The sequence below is a fragment of the Cylas formicarius genome, unplaced genomic scaffold (genome assembly GCF_029955315.1).
Source record: "Cylas formicarius isolate icCylForm1 unplaced genomic scaffold, icCylForm1.1 PGA_scaffold_1__22_contigs__length_36826433, whole genome shotgun sequence".
NCBI classification, from domain to species: Eukaryota; Metazoa; Arthropoda; class Insecta; order Coleoptera; family Brentidae; genus Cylas; species Cylas formicarius.
This window is the reverse complement of record NW_026844264.1, coordinates 6,427,598-6,444,741: the sequence shown is the minus strand read 5'-3', so window position 1 is coordinate 6,444,741 and position 17,144 is coordinate 6,427,598. Positions and strand designations below refer to the sequence as shown.

General features: G+C 34.0%; 1 protein-coding gene across 7 annotated transcripts in view; it reads left to right on the top strand.

Annotated features, from left to right (window-relative positions):
• Window positions 1-17,144, top strand: part of LOC132697456 (E3 ubiquitin-protein ligase UBR5) — an 84,809-nt gene that overhangs the window by 34,429 nt on the left and 33,236 nt on the right. For 5 of the 7 annotated variants that reach the window (XM_060662990.1, XM_060662988.1, XM_060662987.1 and 2 more), the window contains exons 20-25: window positions 4,661-4,814; window positions 4,866-5,147; window positions 7,496-7,631; window positions 11,117-11,349; window positions 11,564-11,679; window positions 12,586-12,793. In XM_060662990.1, the coding sequence (XP_060518973.1) occupies window positions 4,661-4,814; window positions 4,866-5,147; window positions 7,496-7,631; window positions 11,117-11,349; window positions 11,564-11,679; window positions 12,586-12,793 (1,129 nt within the window). The remainder of the gene's footprint in view (window positions 1-4,660; window positions 4,815-4,865; window positions 5,148-7,495; window positions 7,632-11,116; window positions 11,350-11,563; window positions 11,680-12,585; window positions 12,794-17,144) is intronic. The other 2 variants (XM_060662993.1, XM_060662991.1) reach the window with 2 other exon arrangements.

Below are 17,144 nucleotides of genomic sequence, written 5' to 3'. Positions count from 1 at the left end.
GAAATATTGCACTTGTAACTACGTTAATCAGTTGCTGGTTGGATCTAAATTTACATAAAAAGTGTTAATTTCAGAGGTGCCTTAATAACTAATATTTTTTAAATGGCAATCTAAACCACTTTTTTTACAACTTAATAATTGAAAATAAATACTATTATTAATTTCTCAAAGAAACTTCCACAGGCTACTGTAAAACTTTTTACAAAACTTGCGGATTCCTCCTGCGTCGGTTTTTGCTGAGTCGAATTTGCTGACGTTTCGCCAATCATCCTGTGGCATATTCAGAGCTTGACTGAAACTGGCTCGCATTTTACTCTGTACCTGCTTACATATTTTTTGAGGGAGGCGGAGCTAAATGAGGGGCATAAACACCGTCTCGGATGACTGATTCCCATGTTGGTGTTCATTTAATTACATTAGATACACAAGATATTCTAGTTATTTTCGACGAAGAATCCCTCTTTACCAAAGTTACTATTCCTGAAACTCTCAACATCTCTCTTGTTTAGAGAGCCGTAAAACTATCTCAGCCCGAGTCACTGAACCCAGAATTAAAACATTAATTCAACCTCTTTCTCTGCTCTTCTCTCTAATAATTTCCACATTAAAGCTATTAAGCGTTCGATATACACTTCACCACAACATTCCAATAGCAATCAAGCCGAAAGCAATCCTACACTTGCGACTTACAGTCAAAATATTGCTAACCGCATATCAAAAGTCCAAAATCTCTCTACATGTTCGGTTCGTCAAAGATAAAATTAAATTTGAGATGCCAGGAGTTTACAGCAAAGAATGCATTGGAGAAATCGGTCGAAAAATATCAACTAGGCTCAAAGAATACGAAAGAACTTTACGACTAAGACAAATAAACCCATCAGCTGTTGCCGAACACAATCACGAAACCGGATATAAAATTTTATTCGATAAAACTAAAATTCTTGCATGTAATCAATTCTCCTACCAACGAAAAATCCGAGAGTCTATAGAAATCTATAAACACCCTAACAATCTTAATCACAACTTCTGGATTTCAGTCAAGCTCTGAAGAAGCCAACAGGATGATTGGCGAAATGTCAGCAATTTCGACCCAGCAAAAACCGACGCAGGAGGAATCCAGAAGTTTTGTTAAAAATTAAGTTCTTGACGGTTGACTTATTTGCAGATCAATAAATTATTGTACCGAATTAAGAAAAACTGTTAATTTAGAAATTAATATCATTTTCAATTATTTTCTTTTACGAGGCCAACGGAGGCATCATATTACTGTGTTTTGTGTGTTTAATGTTGGCCTAAAATGGACCGATGTTAGTTATTTGGAATATTTAGGAGGAATAATTAGAGGTTACTATTTTAGTTTTAATAAAACTAAGCATTTTTTAAATTTTTATAAAATTATAAAGAACGCAGACAACTGCGATGAGAGAGGCATTCGTTACTCGTCAAAATTAACATTTTCTTCAGAAGGCTATTTATAGATCTTATACATCCCCTCAGCATCGTTTGTCGACGTTTGCTGACGTTTCGCCACTCATCCTGATGGCTTCTTCAGAGCTTAAGTGAAGCTTTCTCACAATCTATTCTGAACCCACTTATAGACTGTTTTAGAGAGGCGGAGCTAAAGGAGGGACATGAACATTGTCTCGGATTTCCATATTGGTGAAAGACAGAGACGCGGTTAAGATTGTTTGGTTATTTAGAGATTTCTATGGATTTTCGGATATTTCACTCGTAGAAGAATTGATTACATTGATTAATTTTTAATTTGATCGAATGAGATTTCGGTTTCATTATTGTTTTCGGCAACTGCTTATGACTTTATTCGTCAGTCGTATATTTTTTATTCTGTTTCTCTGGTTAGTTTTGACATAGCTCTTTCAGATATATTGCAATTCGGGAATGTGGAACCAAACTTACTCAACCAAATTGAAAAATACTTGACGGGAACATATTTTTCGTGTAACGGTCAAATTTATGAACTGGACCAGCTGTGAGATCTCCAGGATGGTTGCGAAACGTCAGCAAGTTTTATCAACCACCGACGCAGGTAGAATGCAGAATATTTGTAAATAGTCTTACATTATTCTGTGAAAGTTTCCTTTAAAAAAAAATCTTTAGAAATTTTTTGCTAGACAAGTTTGATAAACGCCAGATTAATTTATTTGGCACGAACGGAGCTAGTGCTTAATAAATAAGTGACTAAAGAAGTTTACAACAAGGTGATATATCACCGGAAATATCCGAAGTGGCTCGCAGCCCTAGGTAACGTCTTTAAGCCACACTGAATAATAGGTATTTTAGAGCAGGAATTTGAAAGTTTTTTTTTTTAATGAATTTGGGACAAAAAATTAGATGGTATCTAAGGAACTAAAGAGTCACTTTTTATCTCGAGGCAAAAGTTTATAGAGAATATATCACCTAAAAAGATACTTTAGTTCAGAGGTCTGCACTAGGTATGCACTTTGAGAGTATATTTAGAAAAACATTGTTACATATAGCCAAATATTTTTCGGTGGCAGTGGTGACACATTATTGAATATTCCGTACTTTACTTACTATTCCTCTCATTCCTTGTTCAACTTTATTTTTATTTATATCTTAGGTTACAATGAAAAAAAAGTAACTATTAAAAAGAACACTTTTATCGAATAACTTTTATCAAAGTTAATTTCAAAATGATAATTGTTACTAAAATATAGAAACGTTACTTTTCAAATTTATTTTGGTTTGATTAAAAGCAAAAATCGTTCAATAAAATAGTTTAAAATAGTTTTTATATGTTGCGGACTATAATTAATATTAATATAATATTAGATGATAAAATCAAAATACTTTATTACGCAATTATTTAGATAAGTATTTAGCAAACGATATTTTAATTTGCAAATTCCAACTACTTCTTATATAATATAATTATTTATATTCGATATTTTTAATATTTCGAACACCGCTCTAAATAGTATTTAGCAGAAATTATCGGAAGAACGTAATAATTCTAAAAATGTACCCAAAAATTAAAAAAGATTCTGAAGTTATTGCATAATATTCGCATATAAAAGACCAAAACTTGTTGGTGCCACTTTGTTTAATTAAAATGTTATTTTAATAATGTTGCCTAATGGAGCTGAAGATTTATATAATACAATAATAATTAAATAATCGAAAAATAGCAATTCGTGCAACTAAATAAAAAAAATAATTTTTTTTAAGTGATCGAGGATGGCTCGGTTGGTAAGTCGTTAGACCTGCCAACTTGACTTGCAGCAGGTTGTAGGTTTGATTCCCACCTGGAGCCTTGGGTGTTGTTATTGCGATTGTTGTCCGACGCGAGTTCACAAGTAGTTGAAAAAAGAATGTTTATGCATTGAGCGGATTTTCTCGATAAGAAGAGAGCAAGCGAAACAGAAGAGTTTCCCGATGTGTATCACACAATATTGTTTTAAATTCTAATATCATTAACATCTAACATCATATAAAGGGTACGGCATTGGCAACAGGATGTAAATATGATTGATAGATATGATAAATATGATGAATATGAATAAACATTTATTAATTATTTAATTTTTTAATAGAAAAGTGTTACGTTTCCGTTAATTCCAACTTAGCGTACTTAATTAAATTATCTATTTCCACCGTTTCTACAAGCTAATAAAACAACTAGACAATGCAGAGCCGTTACCCCACAATTTCGCGCCAGTCTGGAAAAGTTACTAGTGACAGTGTTGCCACGTAACAAAGGCGCAAAGGACGCCTGGAAATCAACTAGCTGAAAGTAGAATATATCTTGTAAAATATACAGAGACTGGGTCTCGCGCCTCTACCGGGTATACAGTTGACTAACAATATACAAGAAAATTCAGTTTTGTATGATCGTAGCGTCCTTCTGAAAATTTTAATTTAGACTAGTTAGATGGTGTATATTCCGTTTCTATAGCTCTGCATCCGAGCGTCCTTATATGGACGCCCGGTTGTAGACGGACGCTCGGAAAATGGCAAATTGTTAATGTACGGACGCTTGGAAGATAGTGGGATATATATATATATATATATATATATATATATATATATATATATATATATATATATATATATATATATATATATATATATATATATATATATATATATATATATATATATATATATATATATTTCGTTCCAAATGAAATTAAGTCTTCAGAAGAAATTTTCAGAGTTTTGAGTTTGTTATTTTAAGACATTTTCATAATAATGTCAAAGTAAAAATTCATTGCTGTCAACTTAGAACAACTGCAAAAAAGCAATGACAATGACATAAAATATATTGTGAACAAATTATGTGGAAAAAGCGAAGCGAAATGGCTCGTTTTTTGGTGTTTATAGACACTGTAGGTAGGTTTCGTAGCTGTAACGAAAATGTATTTTTTGCTTTTATAAAAGTTATTTGTGGTTTATAGGGGTAACGACGACTTCTTATTTACAAATAAATGAAGAGTTTAGTTTTATATGGGATTAAAACTTGGGCACCTTTATAAGATCGTCCATTAAATTGCTCAAAAGTTTTATAAGAATAATGAACACGTTTCGCGTACAATTGATAGATTCTCGGGGTTTGTAAAAACTTAACCGTTACCATTATAAAACAAAACATTTCTTAACTTCGTATTTTGAAATTTAGGGATCGGAAGAACTGTTTCTGGTCGATCCGCTGGCGCCTAGCGGTTCGCGACCGAGCACCGCCCACAACTCGACCGAGCCGTTTCCGTTCTTGAGCGATTCGATCCGCAGATCCCAAACCGCGAGGGAACTGCTCAACATCGTCGACGGGGAGAGTAAGAGATGGTTCGATCTTCCCCGGCGGGTTGTAAATAATCGACTCCTAGATATGGCCATCGATAACGACGACGACAACGCGTCTGAGCACGAGGACGCGTCCGCCGATCGAGATTTGTCTTTAGTTGGCCAGGCTTCCTCCCTGGCAGAGAACGAGAACCAAGAGGTGGTCCCCGACCAGCAGGAGAACCGGCTGCAGGGCGAGGAGAGCGACCCCGAACTGGATCTGTTGGCGGAAACCGAGTCGGACAGCGATGACAATCACAGCAATCAAGACGCGGCGTCGGCGCAGAGGTCGGTTCAAACCGGCGCCACGGCCGGATCTGATACCGGTGAGTGTCTAGGCTTCTTCTTTTAGCTTCATAACTTCATAACTTAATAAACGTCAATAAAGATATACCTCGGGGTCCATTTTTGGACCACCATTCTTCATTGTATACGTGATGTTCTTTACTATGAAATTATAATAAGAAAAAAATAAAGTTTTATGATTCGGTGAGAAAGAATGATAATGGATTGAATGAGGTTTGGGATTTTCCAAGCATATGTCCAAAAGGTTTATTTAATGTTAATTTATAAATCAATATCGTGAATTTTTCAGCAGGAATCATATAACACTGTCCTGCAAATCTCTGATTTTGTATCAGTTACGTTGAGGTTAATTTTGGGATTCAAAAGGTCCACAGAGAGTTAATTGGGTAAATATGATAAATAGAATATTTCTTCATTTTGCGGTTCTACTAAGTATAAAATCTCATCCATGCTACATATAATAAGCTATCGCTGTGACTTACATAACCTGAATATGCGATTTAAGGGAACGCTTACTCCTCCAACGCATGCAATTGAAATTTTTAAACGCTCCTTATCATATAATGTTGTTTTATGTTTAAATAATTTACCAAACATAATAAAAAACTTTAGCCAACAAAAAGAAATTTCTTCGTAGCTGTGCGCTCCTCAGTGGAATTAAATTTTATTATTACTTTGTGTTTGATTCTCGCGAGAACATTAATCATTCTTGTTTGATATAAGTTACAAATGTAATTTATGTACACTTTTTCTCTTTCCTCGCTCAGGTAGAACATTATACCAATATTTATTAGACTTTTTGTCAAAATGTTAACTTGTTATTGTTATATTGTTTATAACTCTATTAAACGCCTTTATTATCGTTATTATTTTCAACTCCATTTCGTAACCATATAAACTATAAAAGCTTTCAACTCTTGTTTTTTCTTTTCGTTTATCAAATCTCAATGTTACATTCATTCTTAGGCATTTCAACTTTAGACTTAAGTTAGGTTATGTATAGGTTATTGTTTGTGGCTTTCTCCTGCAACAAATGCTGCTATGTCTATCACATCAAGTTCGGCCGTCGTATGAAGTCCGTTAATTTGTGGGGCGGTATCAACGCATTGCTTGACCTTTTCGTCATCCTCTATACACATTCTGCATTCTTCCTTGTCCAAAAACCGATTTTGTGGACGTAGTGTTTGAGGTTGCAGTGTCCCTATCAAGGTTTTCAGGTTTGCCCTGCCCAGGGTGTGAGTTGTGTGCTTGATGTTACATTATATTTATTACTGTCTTTAAATGGACTAGTACTGTCCTGTTCCCTGCCACACAGTTTGCTTTTTCGTTTCCCTTCAGACGACTCTGTGCATATATCCACATCAGGGTTACCTTATTTCGGGTCTCTAACATGTATTTCATTCATCCTCTTGACAGTTTCTTATGGTTTTGGAGGAGCATCGAGGCAATTTTAACACCTGCAATGCTTCTAGCCATCAGTAAGTATATTGATCTCGCTGACATGCACTTTCGCTTTGAATATGCTGGGATATGTACGAAGGCCGATCTTTACCTCCATCTTTCAATGTTCCGAGTAGATGCAATCGCCTGTGAACCAACGCTATCCTTTCCCCAGTAGACTAGTCTTATTCTGTGCCACTCTTCCCCATTTGACAGATTCGACGTAGTTGCCTTAGGCGTAATGCCTGATGGGAGCTCCAAAACGCTATGGTTCAGTAACATTTCTAGCCACCGAGTGCTCTCCATAACGCACGCCTGCAGCCTGTCGAAGGCCGCATGATATATTCTGTGGGTTGTCCACCTTGTAGGGCAGCCCCTAGTGTAGCCGCCATACACGCCTGTCTCTGTAGTCTAGCTTTATTGGCCTGGGCCAATTGTTGTTGTCCTTTGGACCACTCGTCTATAGATCCATAATGCGCTTTGGACTATTGTATAAAACCAATACTGCTATAGACGTACTAGCTTAAGAAGTCTGCAACAGCCTTTTCTAAAGTTTGCTTAGGTTCTCTTAATAATGTCTCTCGGACATGCTTAACCAAAATGCCCATAATAATTCTGCTGCCTCTAGCCATGTCGTTTTGATCTTAGTCTGTCATCTCAACAGGTGCACAAAACTCAGTTAAGGAACTATCAAACTCCCTAACATCTAGCGTATCCTTTTCTGCTCAAGCAAACGCAAAGGTGTTGAATAGGGCTACTTTCTTCTTATCTGGCAAGTCATCCACTATGACAAACAAGAAGCACTAGTTAGTGCCTTTAGACCCGACGCCATGTATGGGTGAACTATTAAATATTTAAAAATAAAAATCTATGTTATTTTAGTGTTTTTGCTGTTTCTGATTCGCGAATACAAATTGACGATTTGCAGGAGGCATGTTGCTTTTCCCCGAGGACGAGAGCGGCGAATCCAGTCAACAGGAAGAGGAGGAGAGCGAGGCGGGGGAGACCGACGAACAAGACACCGAGGATTACACCCTCAACGACGAGCAGTTGGAAAGACGAAGGTTGGTTAGTTTTAAAACACGTTGGGGGCGTTGAGGTCATCGAAATAGTCCGAACAAGCGTTTGTGGGGGCGTTACCGTATTTTTTCAATTTTTGTTTTCCTTCCACAATCATAGACGCTGATCTATAAGATCATATTTCTTTTTTTAACTGTTTGCTCCAATCGGATGTTGTATGATGAGCTTCTGATCAAACGATTTCTTTTAAAAAGCTCGCAACGCCTAAGATTTTTTGCAATGAAACTTTAATTAAATTCTAGTTTTGGCTAGTTTTATGTTCGAAATTTGACAAATTTTTGGTAGACTCGCCACAGTGGCACTTGCCATCTGTCAAAAGTGATATTTTATTAAAAAATGTTTCAAATATGGCATTATATTTGGGCAAGTAAAACTAAGGATGCTCTTACGCCATGTCAGGTATCCTCCAATTCCAAAAGCATAGGGTGCTTTTTTTTTAAGAAAAGGAGTTTTTAATAGAGTATTATCACCTTTACCGGTTTTGATAAAACTTGGTTAGATCCAATTGAGATTTTTGAAAAATTAAGTATTGGAAAAAAAAAACACGCGCAAATCAAGTTTTGCATAATCGGTAAAATGATACATAATATTTGTAGAGCCTATAGAAATGTACAAAACAATCATCTCTGTTATTGTACTAAACCCCAGCGAATGATTAAATCAATTAATAACTGTTTATTAACCCAGTGTGTCGTGGGCAGTATCTCGGTATAGAGAAACTGGAAATTAGGAGAGGTCTGTTTTTGGGCGTCCTCGATGCACAAGCTGTTAAAATGATTGTTATTTGCTTTGATGATGATAGCTAAGAATCTGACAGCAAGAGAACTGCGAAATGACTTAAATAATGTGCGAAATATAAGCCTGAGTAGCCCAGCTGTATGTATGTAGTAGGTTAAGAGAGAATGAAATATGAGCAAGAGTTGCAGTGACAGTGCCTCATCTCACCACAGCAAATCGTGTAAGCCATTTAGGGTTGCCAGGGAACGTGTAAATTGAATCTATTGAGCTTATGTTTTGATTACTGACGAGTTTAAGTTTAGCCTTTTTGTTTCTAATAGACATACCAGTTTACAGACGACATTTTGAAAGATATTCAGAAATAATTAAATAATAATTAATGTGACATAACTCCAATTTTCGTGTAGGATCTCTTACAGTGTGGGGAGGCCTTTTAGCTGCGGTGAATGAAGGATCAATGATGGGTTATACAAGGGTATACAAGAGGCATTTTAGAACCGTATATTGTAACATTCATGCAATATATTGGAGATTGGCTCACTTAACTGAATGCATGATAATGCAAGGCCATACGTGGCAAGAATTGTATCTGAATACCTAAAAGTTGTTGGATTAGAAGTTATAGATTTCCCTGCTGTAAATTCGGTTATGAATACTATAGAGCACGTGTATTGAAGCATGGGATAATTTTGATGATTTGTATATTGATTGATGATTTTCAATTGACTAATTGAATCAATACCACGTCCCATGAGAGCAGTAATTAGAACCGGAGCAGCCGGTATTAAATTATTATATTATGTTATTATTAAATTATTATAGTGTCATTTTATTTAAACAATAAATTTTGTTTTCTGCGTTGCCCTTCACTTTATAATTAATATGTTATTGTTTTACCTAGTTTATTTGCCTGTGATTCCCAGAAATATAATAAAAAGTAGTTTAAAGTTTTGTAATATATATTTTTACTAATTAATAAGGAATATATGTAAATATAAGTAAATATTACTTAGTCTCATAAAACAACACAGATGACAGATATTTTGTTATGGTATAAAGTAATATCCAATAACAAAACAATTAATTCGCGAAGTATAGTTACCAGGTCAAATCAAAATTCTGAATACCAAAAACGTACCAATAAACAACATTGTAAAAACCAACAAAACCAAAATAAACCATATAAACAGCTGAGCAGGTGCAATTGATATCTATATCATTACAAATACAATTAAGAATGTCCTTGCTTCAAAGAGTGGACTGCTGATCAAGAAGTTCATGGAGGGATTTGGAAGGTGGAATATTGGAGATGTTCTGACTGACGGGAAGGAACATGAAAACCGATGTGCCATAATAATTCAGAGCAGTCTATAAGATATCTACATAATTTAAATAAAATTTGAACTGAAGTATAGTACCTACTATTAATTAATACCGGTATTTCGAATCGCTTTAAGAGAACATTATGATTAAAGCATCTCTGTGGAAATACACCATCACACTTAAAAGTTAGATATTTTAAAAATTTCGTTTGAACTTTTTATAATTGAATAATATATTTATTGAAAATAGGCTGCTATATAGTGACCCCATACTCCAGCCTAGGTCTAACATAACTAATGCCTGTTCGCTCGTAAGCTCATTAGTATTGGAAAAATATGAATCCTAACATTTTCAACGCCCTGTTGCAAGTTTGATTGATATGGTTAGCTAACAAAAGCTTAGTGTCAAATAAAACCCCCAAGTTTTCGTTTTAATTTTATATTGCCTAGAAAATAATCAAAACCAATGCAACCCCTTTTTGAAAAATTAACAAAAAAACATTTGTAAATATTCAATGGCAATCTGTTGAGTTTACACCAAGAGTCAACAATTTGAAGGCCCTTCTGAAGGTGATATCATCTTGATTGTGGATAAATCTTAATATTCTCATATCTTCTGCAAATAGTAGTAATTTAATGAAAAATATGAGATGGCAAGGTTTACTCCCTTGGAGAGCTCCACTTGTGACTGCCAAGTACGACTTAACGAACAATACCAGATTTGCATAGATCATAATATACTGAAGGGCAGAAACGCCCAACACACACACACGCATGACTTTCAAGCAACAAAGTAACAACGTTTGAACTATTTCAAAGAAAGAACAAATTTAAATTTATCTAATGCCTCGGGTATAGAACTAAATAAATTTTGAATTACTGTACTCCTGAGAACACTCACCTCTTCTAAGTCTTCGCAATTTAACTCAACGCAAACCCTATAATAACGTAACGCTCGAATGAACTGTCCGAAGGATATTTCTTAAAGTCTTACTGCACGCGAAAACTATTTTTAGTATATATGATGCCCTAACATGTGGCATTAATAAAATATCCGGTTCGCAAGTGGTTGCTTAGCGCGTAGTACAGAACAAACATGTTTATACATGTATAATGTTTAATACAATCGTCAAACCTCGAAATCGCCAACACTTGAAAACTGCATTATGCGATACGTTTTTTTTGCGGAGTGTAAATATATTCTAACCTATACTAGCGTAGAATGCGTGGGGGACTAGGAGTATGCTTTTTTGCATTGAAATCAGGTACAAAATGACTGGTTGCCAAAATATTTGGATGCCATCGTTAACCAAAGCGAGACAAAGCAAACTTCTTGTTCGGGTGTCTAAGTTTTTTTTTCTGGCATCGTCGGCTCGTTTGGCACACTGGCTCAAATCAAACTTTTTTAGCAACCCAACCGGTCAAGGAAACCGGTCGAATCTGGCGCCGCAAAACATGCAGTGGGCCATCAGGTCGAGGGAAGCCGGCAGATCGACCGGTGTGCGTCTCGCTAACGGATCGAATTTAGTGTTCATCGACCCGAGCTCGTTAAGAAGATCCACGACGGGTAGTACCACCGTCGCGGCCAGCTCGGAACCCATCACCATGGCCACGACGGCGAGCTGTTTGGCGAGGGCCTTCGGTAAGTTCAGATTGGAGTTGCGTATTGAACTTTTCGCGCTTTTAACTGCTTGGATCTTATATCAAAGAGTTGATTTCTAAATAGTTTTTCGTCAGCGGTTCATTTCATCTACTAAGTATAGATAAATTATTTATAAAATTCTCCTCGTGGATAATATTTAATTTGTTTCGGTTAGTTTTCGGAATATCGAAATATGTGTCTTATTAATTTACAGGAATCGTGGTGAGACAAATCGCAGACTTGCTTGCGGCCATGTCGACCAATTCAATCGGCGGCATTCCACAGTCGGCGTGCATGAACGTCACTCAGGATGACATTTGCAATGTACAGGTCAGTTGTATTTTTACCTCATCCTAAAGTGTTGACAACGTTTCTTAAGTTATTTCAAAGTCTTGCAGACGATTTTTCTAAAATCGGGCACTAGTACCTACCATTGGCGCGCTGGATAATAATAATATTATATTTTTGTCAAAGAGATGTACGCCGCTGACTTAAAAAAAAAGTATTTTTTTTCGGATTGGGCAAGTTAAAATGGATTATTTCGAACGCCTTAGCTGTATTTTAGGTTAGTATTTTAAAGAAAAATTTGGAATTGGTGGTGCTCTTTTTTGTTTTCTTTTCCAACGTGGATGTCAGTTACATTCTTCAATCATCTTAATGTTTCAAGGTGTTAAATTAAAAAAAAAAACGTTTACAAATCTTGCAGCCGATTTTGTTTAATTTTGCTCCAATCAAAATTTGTTAAAAAAATACTTTTAAAGTTTAATTTCGTATCCCTTTGTGTCGTGGAGTATATGGAGTTAAGTTTTCAATTTTTTATTTTGAAACCGAAACAAACTAAAAAACTTGTGTTTTTAAGGAATATTTTTAATAAGTCAGTAGTGCTGTTTTTTTGTAAGTTTGACACTTGACCTATGCTTGTATACACTTTTGCCTTGTGGAAAACCTCCTACGAGATGTTAAATGGCGGGTTAGTTTAGACGTCATTTTATGAATTAATGATCTTGGGGCTGATTTTTCTCAACATTTTTTTTAGTACAAAACAATCATCATTTTCATTTATTGTGTAGGAACAAGTTTTTTCTTCAAATATTCCAAAAAGTGACTCTCGCGTTCAGCTCATTTCCAAGTATCAATTTTCTTAAGTGGTTCATTTGAACTACAAACGAGATCATATAAAAATCGCATGTATTTCGCACCAATTGATTCCCATTTTTTTCATTTGTTTCGTCGTAGATCTATTTAGAGTTCAGACTGAAGCCGACGTGGGATTGGCTGTTGACGGTGATGGACGCGACCGAGGCCCAGCTGAAATTCGGTGCGTCTTTAACAAATTCATTCGATTTACCGAGCCCCGCCGGCCATACGATGAATAATTCCGGAATCAACTCAGGAGGTGGGCATCGTAATAACGTGCCTGCTCCCGCATCATTGGCTTCATTAGGTGTTTCACTGCTTTTTTGTTTTTGGGGAGCTTTTGTTTCGACATTTGTCCGTTAGCGGTCGGGCTGTATCAATTACGGGAGGGTGGGGGCTAATACGGTTGATGGCATTTTTACGATGCGGGGACCATATTCATAGACTTTTATATAAGGAATTCTTAATATCATCCCGCCATTTCCGTTTTAGAAAACTGCACCTAAATTATAAGACAACCCTCCATTCTACTGATATCCAAAAAAAGTGCGGGAAAAAACATTTTTCATTTTTTTCTATCTCGTCATATTTGAAAAATCGATGAACTGGTATGAATATGGCCCCTTAGAAATCTATCTTAAGGTTGGACTTGTTTATTAGCCGAGGACCTGTCGAAAGCATTGTTGGTCCGTAAACGGTAGTTCTGCATTCTCGCGACGTAACTTTTTGGCCAAAATTAGTAAAATTTACATATTTCATTTGAAATAATTGTTTTGTTGGACGTTGACCAATTTTTCTTATATCTTTTAACCCTACACAACATTTGACAGAATGGTAAGAAATTCATCATTTGCTAATGTAATAATATAATAATGTGTAAAGAAATTTTGGGTTTGTAAGGATTTACAGAACTAAAAGCGAGAAAAACCAAGCAAAGCGAAATACTAAAAGTTATCAGCTGCCTATATATGAAATATATGGAACTTCGATGGCCTTTATTTTTTGTTTACACCACGCATTATAAAGTGCAACCGGGACAGTGATAGAACTTTGTGTAAACAAAAAATAAAGACAATAGAGGTCCTACTATCCCTTAGTATTTCCACTGAATCATTATCCTTCAAGTAACAATATAAAACTTTGGACCACGAACAATAATAATAAACATTTAACATTGTGTAAAAAATACAACACAAATATTAACTCCATATTGTTTTAATTTTTAAATTTATTATATTTCGAGGTAATTAAAGACAGTGTACCAACTACAATAGTATAATTTAAAATTTGTTTTCTCAAAGGACGACAAACTAGGCAACAAATATGGTGATAAAAAGTGTTACATATTTTATGCATGTTTTTTATTTATTTTTTTAATGGCGGGATTGGAATATTAAATTTAAGGAAAAACTAAAAATTAAAACTAAACTAAAAAAATATATATTTTTTAAATTTTATTTTGAAACTTTTGCTTCTTGAATTTTTTTTATATGACTTACCTTTTACAAATAAAAAATAAAGTCTAAAGAAATGCATAACGAGATAAAAAAAATCTAGTGGGCTGCTGACGTTTCTTATTATTGCTTTATTTGACTTTGCTCAGTTAGTTTTATTATCTAATCATTTAATTGTTCCCTAGTAATGGTTTTAATTCAGTAATGGTGAATTACACTATTGCAGAGATGTTTCCAAAATAACTTTTTTTTCTGCATTTTGTTTTTTTATTTGGAAACTGCAAGTTTTTGGAAAAAAAAGCAGAAGACAAAATAGTTTCTAATAATTCATTGCTTAAGTTTTTCTTTAATTATAGTTAATGGGGGTAGACCAGTTCAATCCCCTTCCCGGATTTTTAAAGAATATGCAAAAAGTGTGTAATTTTGTTTTATCTATTTTCCTTTTAAAGATAAAAAATAAAAACAATTTTTTTCCCCCATATTTTTAAAGATTCGCTTTGGATTCAGCTTATATATGACAAACTGCCCTTTATTTTAAACAGGAAATGACCCCCCTTAAGTTTTGAAGTTGTTTTGAAAAACTGCATATATGTGATAAGGATGTAAAGGTCTATTATATGCCGTTTTAAAGTACCTTGCGGCATTTACTTTATTTTCCTCAATGATATGGAACTTTTTAAGTTAAAAATATGTAATGGGTGATGAGGTGTAGTACAAAATTTTGCTAAAAATTCAATTGTAAAAAAAGAATTGTATTTTTTAAAAATAACTTTCAAAAAACATACCGCAGCTTGGGCAGTAAAAAATCTTAAATTTGGATAATATTTTTAACAAAACATCTTTCTGAAAACAGTTATCTTTAAACGTCATTTTTGTTTGAAATTACGATATTCAGTTTTTCATTTTCTTAAAAACGTTTTAAGCGTCTGTGTTATCATTTTCATAAAATCGTAATCGCTGTATTACTTTTGGCCAGAAAACCTACACCTAGGAATTTGATTTTTTTTCACCACTGTTTTGCTTTCCAAATGAGAACGTACATATATGCATGACGTGTGTTTGTCCCTAGTGCTGATGAGCGCTTACAACTTTTTCTTAATGCTCCTTTAATTACCTGATAATTTTATTTACGTTCGATTCTTTGGCGCTTATTGTTCAATGACATTTTGGTGGCGGTTCATTGGAACTACCGTGCTCCGAAGTACAACCCAACATTTAAGTATACAATAGGGTGGAGGCGAAAAGACAAAAGAGACTCTGAAAAGTTTCTATAAAAAGAGACTACGAAATGTTTCTATAAGAAGAAATTGACAGCATGGAAATTCATTGCCGTCTTATAATTTTAATCGTTTATTATTTATGTTTATTTGTTTAAAAGCAATAAAAAAAAATTATAATAGAGGAACTTTTAAAGCATATTCATTTTGAATATACAGAGTATTGAAATATTACAAGAAAAGCTTTTTAAACTATTTTTGAAATACCTCTTCTAAATTCTGCTTTCAAACTCTGTAGGTATTATCGCCACTTCAAAACAAATTTATAGGACCGATAAACTTGTTTTTGTTTAACCATAGGAGTTCGTGAGACCTTTTATGTAATTTTAATAATTAAAAAGTAGTGCGAAAATTAAGTGTACAAGTGGCAATACTAATTACCAAGTTTAGAAGCAAACTCGACAGAATTACAATATCCTGTATCTCCCAATGAAGCATTTTAGGGGATGTATATATGAACTTGTTTACTTATTTTTACCTGATGGATGCGTTGTTTCTCCATTAGGACCACCCTGTATAAAAAATTTAAATAAACATTTACTGCAAGATTTTGAAATTAGTTAATGTTTGTTAATTACCAAATCTCGGTTAATTTTCGCTAAAATTTTATTTTATTTAATTAATGGTAAAAATACATAAATGTCAATGTTTTGAAAATAACAGATTATCTGAACCGATATAGTCAGTGATTACAAATTACAGTATATTGCTGTTGTCCAGTACATGTTTGAATCCTTTTGTAATTATAAATTACTTTAATATTTTGTTGGATTGAAAATATTGTGCAATATATTGCTTTTTTTTATATTAATATGAGTACTAACTTTTGTTTAAAGAAGTTACTTAAATTAAAAATTAAAAGAATTGAAGCTAATACTGAATTTGAAATTTGAAAAACAACCAAAATTGCATGTCAATTTGAGTTTATCAAACATTAGGTTAGTAAAAAGTACCGAAACACTTAAATATCTTCAAAATTGCCAAAACTAAAACGATTTAATTCAATGCCTAGGTGTTTTTGAATTAAAAAATGCTAACAGCAATGTTGTCAGATTTTGCGATATTACTTATAATTCTGGTAACCTTTCACTGATACACTTATAAAGTTTCCTACGTTCACAAACCTCGTAAATGTTCAGATGTTAGGAGATTTTACATTAACAGTTATAAATATGACAACACAGCTGGTGGTATATTTCAATTCTGCAGGTTCCAAAAACCCCCCATTGATTAAAAATTCTATCGTTCCAGTTTTGGCAGTTTTTGAGATATTTAAACGTCCGCTACTTTTTACTAACCCTGTATAAGTATAATAAAAATATTTAATTTTATTTTAGTTCTTTAAGTGAACACGAAAATAGAATCTTTGCAAAGAACAAGGAAATATTATGCCGAAAAACAATTTAAAAGTCAAGATGATCATTTTGTTTTGGATTTTTTAAAAAGGCACCCACAACACGCTAAAAGTATAAAAAAATGAAAACGAAAATAAAAGTAATACAGTGAACTAAATCACTGTCAGTTTATCGTTGATGCCATATGACGGTTATAGAGAGTGCATCAATAGAAACAGGGGTCATTTTAAGTATTTGTAAATAAGTTGTTTATTAATAAATCAATTTTCCCTACTTTCTCTTCATTCATTTTTTTAGACCAAATAACACTTTTTCCAAACATACGCAAAACTGTATATTTTTCTAGACGTACGAACGTGCTCTGTAAAGAAGTTGACTTATATGCAGGCCGTTTCGTTAAAAATTGATATTATACATATATGTTACTTTTCCGACGTCGAATTCTTTTTTCTGAGAACGAATTCTAAAAATAAACAATAACGCAAATATTTTGGCTTTGTAATTTATTAATAACTCAAAAAATAACTGCTCTAATCGTTACTATCAAAAATTAAGCTTTGAATTCTGTAACT